Here is a 6,200-nt window from a genome sequence, read left to right as displayed (position 1 = left end):
CACACACACATACACATGCACACATACACATGCACACACATATTCTCTGTCTCCTCTCTCTGTCTCGTACACACACACACACACACACACACTTTAGATGCTAGGGATGGATGGATGGATGGATGGATGGATGGATGGATGGATGGATGGATGGATCCAGGACCTCATCCATGCTAGTCAAGTACTCTGCCACTGAACCACACCAGCCTCCAATATATATTTTAATGGCATTACTGTTTTTCTTTTTTAAGGAAATCAATAATTGAGAATGTCTTTTATTTAGGGAAACAAAATATGTTGAAATTTTCAGGACAGATATATAGATATCATTTCTTTTTCCTCTACTAGGAATACTGTCATTTGATGAGGTAGAGTTTTCCATTTTATAAAGCATGACCTTCTTTTAGAAGTTCAGATACAGTGGTTCTGTTGTGGTATTCTGCAAATCCCCGGACATGGAATTTCCCAGAACTCTTGTCAAGCCAGAGCTAACCCAAACACAGGCTTTTCTGTGGCTCAGTGTGTGGTGACATTAGGAATGCTGGGAGTATAGCATACCACTTCCAACTGATGCTTTCATCTTCTCTAGTTGTGATTTCATTATATGTTGCTTCACAGAAAACTCGCTTTATTTGACGAATGGAATTCCTTGGCTGTTTATGTGTCAATGGATAACACAGTGGTCATTGAAGACATCAGTGAGTCCATAGACTGTTAGCCTTCTCATTGGTGGGTGCAGTCCCTTCTCTAATTCAGAAATCTGGAGCTGGAAAGATAACCGCGGCCTGCCCCACAAGGACGGGGAAGCCCAGGAGAGCAGAGTGGCTCTCTTCCCTTCCTTTTCAGTCTTCTGAAACAGAAAACCTTTTTCTCAAAGGTGTGCCACGGCTTTTGCTTCAGGAGGGAAAGTGTGTATGATCTGTCAAATCACAGTAGATGGATCATAGAGGCCTGCTATTTCTACCATGAAGGGTAGGAAAACCGAAAACACGGTCCGTGACTCCAAGGCCCTCAGAGACTAATTTAGAAATGAGGTCCTTGGAACAGGCCCAGAATACCTGTTGGCCACTAAGCAGGTACTCAGTGGCCAATATGAAGAGTGACAAGCTGAAGGAACAGCATAGCATTCCTGTGGGAAACGGGGCTGACTGGTCCGTGGTGGCAAAGGAGAGGGCCTTTCCAGGCATGAAGGGCTGCATGCAAGGTCTTTCTGTTTTACCTTTGTGAAGGCCCTAGTGCTAGATACTCCTGCCTCATCCAGATCTCTTGCCTTCTGTTTCTAGAGAAGATGTGCTGTGTTCTTCCTGTGGGAGCTGACACAGCTGATGAGAGCCCTCCTGCTTCTCTGACGGCCTCCAATCAGTGTAAAGGCCCCTCTACCATGTGCCCAGCTTGGAAACCCCTGCTGCTCATTGTGCCCCTTCGCCTGGGCATAAACCAAATCAATCCTGTGTATATTGAAGCATTCAAAGTAAGTCTCTTTTTTTCTCAAGCCCATTGCTGCCTGCCCATCACACTGCCATGTCAGCACAGAGATCCGTGAGCAGCAGTCCACAAGTGAGTTGAGAATCTTACATTCTCTTTCCCTTTAGGAGTGTTTTAAGATGCCACAGTCTTTAGGGGCTTTAGGAGGAAAGCCAAATAACGCCTATTATTTCATAGGATTCTTGGGTAAGAAAGGATGGATTGCAAGTAAGTTGTCATGGGCTAGGGAAGGGTGTGGGGCAAAGGTGCTCTATGGGATATAAGAAGTTCCGGTGAGTGGGTATTGCTTTAGCCTAGGGATACTGTGGCCTCTCATCAGCTCCTTTTGTCTCCAACGTGACCTATACAGAGTGATTCTTGCTTCTTTGTGCTTGATGGACGCCAGGTCCCCATTTATGCTTCTACTTCTTTTCCTCTTGATGGGATAGCTTTGCTCTTTTCTTCTGGTTAGACACAAGGTCACGACATCGCTTCAGAGTGGTCTTTTCCTGCATGTGAGTCCCAGGACAGTTGGGTTTTAGTACTCTGCCTTTGCTGATCTCCTTCCTATTGAAGTTCAGGCAACAGCCTTGAAGCATCCACTGGTTTCCCAGGTCACTATGAATATACCTTCTGTCTTATTATTCAGAACCATGATTAGGTAGGAATTAGAAGATGCAAAGGCAGAGTTGTACCTTTTCTGTGACTAAGCCTTAAAAATACGAACCTCTGTAGTCCTCTATAGTTGGGTGTGATAGAGCATACCTTTAATCCCAACACTAGGGAAATGGAACAAGTGGATCTCTATGAGTTTGAGGTCAGCCTGGTCTGCATAGTGAGTTCTAGGCTAGCAAGGGCTACATAGTGAGAACCTGTCTCAAAAATAAAACAAACCTACTACCCTCCTAATATGGGCCCTAATGATTTGTTCATCATTGTATGCATGTGGTGGGAATCTTGCCACCTTACTCACTAGCTGTGACCAGAGACGTTTAAGGCCCTTAGCACACGGCATGCTAGAGGGTCCATCTAGACTTCATTTGTTCACTCATCCCTTTTGGAACCTGTTAAGGTACAGACTCACTAAATTCAAGATGGGGCCTGAGACATGTTTTTCTAAGGGTTTTCAGTGCTGCTGCTGGACCATGATTTAAGAACCAGACTCGGATACCCGATGAGTACTGTAGACTGTGAGAAGAGGAGGGATATAGTCACAGACATTTGGCACAGGACGTTCTCTTCTGGAAATAGAGTGGTCAGACATTGAGATTCAAGAAAGCCATGAACTTAGACTACTTGCCAGACAAGAAGAGCTAGAATATCTGTAAGCAAGTGCCATGAGAGAATACACAGAGAATAAAGCAGAGAGGATGCTGTTCATCTTCCCAAACCATTCTTTGTAAACCAGGAGGTGGGATGGTAACACACATAGCACATGCGTCTCTTACTAGGTATTGGCTTGAATTCTGGAGAAAGATAACTCAGGATCATGTTTCTCTCCTTTTAAATAAGCCAGCACTTGACTATCTGTTAGGTCATCTCATGGTAAAACTATTTGGCAAAGAGACGTATAGTAAGTGTTCAGTGAGAGATGGCCCCACCCAAAGCCACCCACCGCTGTCCTTCCTTAGCTTTTTGTTTCCGTCTTTCTTGTGGGGGTTGCCACACAGCTGCTCTGTTTCTGTAATGCTGCCATCTACTGATCCATCCCTAAAATTATAACTTAATAGAAAATCTGGAGCTACGAACATTCAGATGCCCTCTTTGTTTAAACTTTGGAGTCCTTGTCAAACAAAGTGACACAAAAATATACGGCCATCACTATCTTAGTGTCTGTGGGTTTCCCATGGATAGATCTGTCTAAACATGGATCAGCAATATTCTTGGGGAAAAGTTTGTACTGAAACGCATCCATCCTTTTCTCATCATCACTATCAGCCCTGTGAGACAGACTGTTACTTCCGTTTTATACAAAGTGAAATGACGATTCAGAGAGATTATTTTCTCAGTGTCATTCAGCTAACAAGCAGCAACATCAGGATTTGATCACAGTTTGGTTATCTCTGTCTGCCCTCCCCACCTCCCATTTTTCCCCAGGGCCCTCCTGCCAGGTGTGCAGCTGGAGAAGATGCAGATGTGGGAAGGTCTGGCCACGTTAATACTTTGCCTGTCAGATTTTGCTTGCGTAGGGAGAAGGAACTGTTTGTTCTTTGCTCTTGGGTATAGGTTGCCATGTGGAGATCTATAGCATTAGGCCCATCTGTGCAGATGGTTGTGCAGCCTGCCTGTTCTCCACGGGCCTTGGTGGAGACCCTTAGTTAGTCTCAACATCCATTTTTGGATGTCATATGTCTTGTGCTGTATCTCTTATAGAAACTCTCAGAAAAAAAGCAGCCTGCAAAGCTTTCCCCTCTCCACTCATGGGGAAAGGTTATGGCTATATGATGAGAAGCCATCATCATTCCCAACACCCAACTTAAAGCACCCTGGTGGATGGTTAGGTTCTATCCCTCTTGGGATGTCTATCTTTATGTCCCCAATTTCCCTTTCCAACTACCGTTTTGTAAGGCCTTAGACAAGCTTCCTGCTGACCATCTTGGTTGTTGTTCTTCAGTATGATCTGAGGCTATTGGGTTACTGATCTTACTCACCCTGATCTAGTGAGGAATTTGTGCCATGACTTTTATGTGGCAAATCATACAGAGACACTGATTTCCGTACTTCCTAGCTATATATTTGTGAGTAAATATGTCTGGCTCAAAGTGAGATCATTAAAATAGCTTTATACTGGATACTGTATTGCATACATTTCACAGAGGTGAACATTTCTGGTTCTTATATACCATCTAATGTACTAGAACAGGCCCCATGACCCCAGTTGAAAATGAGAGTGTTTGAAAGGCAAATGAGTTAAGCAGTTTGTCTTTGTCTATGAAACAGAACAGTGAAACTTGCCAGGCATCCATAACATATTCTTTACCTGTAGAATCACATAGATGCACCCTCCATATGGAATTCCAAAGACTTTGGTGACATTTTTTGATGCCTGTAAATCTTTTGTCACCTGAATTGAGGACATAGAGACCCAGATGACCTTGGGCCTGGACAGTGAGATCAGATGTTTCCTGAGGCATTTATGTCTACTTATTGGCATAAGAACTTCTGCCCTTTAAGCATTGGACCAAGGTGGACATTTTATCATCTCAATCTCCTCCAAGGTCATTTTGAGGTTGAACTTTTGCAGTTCACTGAAACATGGGTTTTCTCTTTTGTGTGAAACTTAGTCATTTTGGACTTAGGTTTTGGCTCAGTGGTAGAATGCTTGCACAGTATACACAAACTCTTGAGTTTGATCTCCAGCAATACACACACGCACACGCACACGCACACGCAAAGGTCAGTCAATCCAAGTAGCTTTTTTTCCAGTGATGTTCATCCATACCAATGTTTTTTTTTTTTTTTTTTTTGGTTTTTCGAGACAGGGTTTCTCTGTAGCTTTGGAGCCTGTCCTGGAACTCCCTTGGTAGACCAGGCTGGCCTCGAACTCACAGAGATCCGCCTGTCTCTGCCTCCCGAGTGCTGGGATTACAGGCGTGCGCCACCACTGCCCGGCTCATCCATACCAATGTTTATATGACAAAGGCTGTCTTTTCTGATGGGAACTGACAGACCTGCTCACAAAGACTAACCCACTAGCTAATTGCTAATCATGAATAGGCATCAATTTAGTGGGTTCTGATCCACAGAGCTTAGCTTCCTGTTGTGTACAGGTAGAATTTCCTTTGGAGGCCAAGGCTTTTTCCATCATGAGAGATGCTCTCTGAGTTTGGTTCTGAGAACCAGCTGTGTATCTCAAGATGCCATCCAATGCTGAAAGAGGCAGTGCGCCCCCTAGTAGCATTGGAGCTCCCAACTTGAGGGATTCTCCTATCAGCACCTCTTTGCAACTGCTGCTCACAGAGCCTGCCATGCCATCCTGTGTTCTCTCATTCCCACCTTCCCCAAACCTATCCCTTTGCATTCTGGGACTTGGACTTAGGGAAGATGTGTTAGGTCAAGTTGTCTCTTTGATTAGATTTTGGCACATGTGGCTTCTCTCAAGCATGCTTACCCTGGCTTTGGGCTTCCTATCATCCCATTCTCATTGTTGCAAGGGAAGGGGATTTTAGAGCTATGGGTGGCGTCAGGGAAAGTGCATCCTTGGGATAGCAGTGGGGCCAGGGCCAGAGGTTCTTCAAAGACTAAACATGTCTTTGTAAAACAGGCGATGAGCTGATTTTCTTGGACCCTCACACAACCCAGACCTTTGTGGACACTGAAGAAAGTGGAATTGTAGATGATCAGACGTTCCATTGCCTGCAGTCTCCACAGCGAATGAGCATCCTGAACTTGGATCCTTCTGTGGCCTTGGTGGGTATTTGAAGGAGCTCTGATGGCAAGCTATTAAACATCGATTCCTTGGCAATTGCCCAAGTTGTTAGGTAGCATAGCAACAGTGCATTTGCTCTGCACCCCCAAAATGAGGCACTGTGATATGGTAGCTAAAGAACTGACCCTGGGTCCAAACTGATCAAGTTAGGGCCCAAGCTCAGCTACTTAACTATGTAGGAAAAGTCATAACCTTTCTGAGCCTCTGTCACATATCTGGGAACAAGGGAAACAATAGTTGCCTCATTGTTTGCTTATGTGAGGTGTAATCTATATATGTATCTATATATCTACACACACACACACAC

The 6,200-nt window shown here is 44.5% G+C and overlaps 1 protein-coding gene across 2 annotated transcripts in view; it reads left to right on the top strand.

The window, feature by feature from the left end:
- Positions 1-6,200, top strand: part of Atg4a (autophagy related 4A cysteine peptidase) — a 54,981-nt gene that overhangs the window by 42,296 nt on the left and 6,485 nt on the right. For both annotated transcript variants that reach the window (XM_005367341.3, XM_013353849.2), the window contains exons 7-10: positions 619-698; positions 1,284-1,471; positions 1,593-1,671; positions 5,729-5,874. In XM_005367341.3, the coding sequence (XP_005367398.1) occupies positions 619-698; positions 1,284-1,471; positions 1,593-1,671; positions 5,729-5,874 (493 nt within the window). The remainder of the gene's footprint in view (positions 1-618; positions 699-1,283; positions 1,472-1,592; positions 1,672-5,728; positions 5,875-6,200) is intronic.

Source organism: Microtus ochrogaster, unplaced genomic scaffold (genome assembly GCF_000317375.1).
Source record: "Microtus ochrogaster isolate Prairie Vole_2 unplaced genomic scaffold, MicOch1.0 UNK17, whole genome shotgun sequence".
NCBI lineage: Eukaryota > Metazoa > Chordata > Mammalia > Rodentia > Cricetidae > Microtus > Microtus ochrogaster.
Note: the sequence above shows the minus strand (reverse complement) of the source record. Positions and strands in the feature narration are given on the sequence as shown.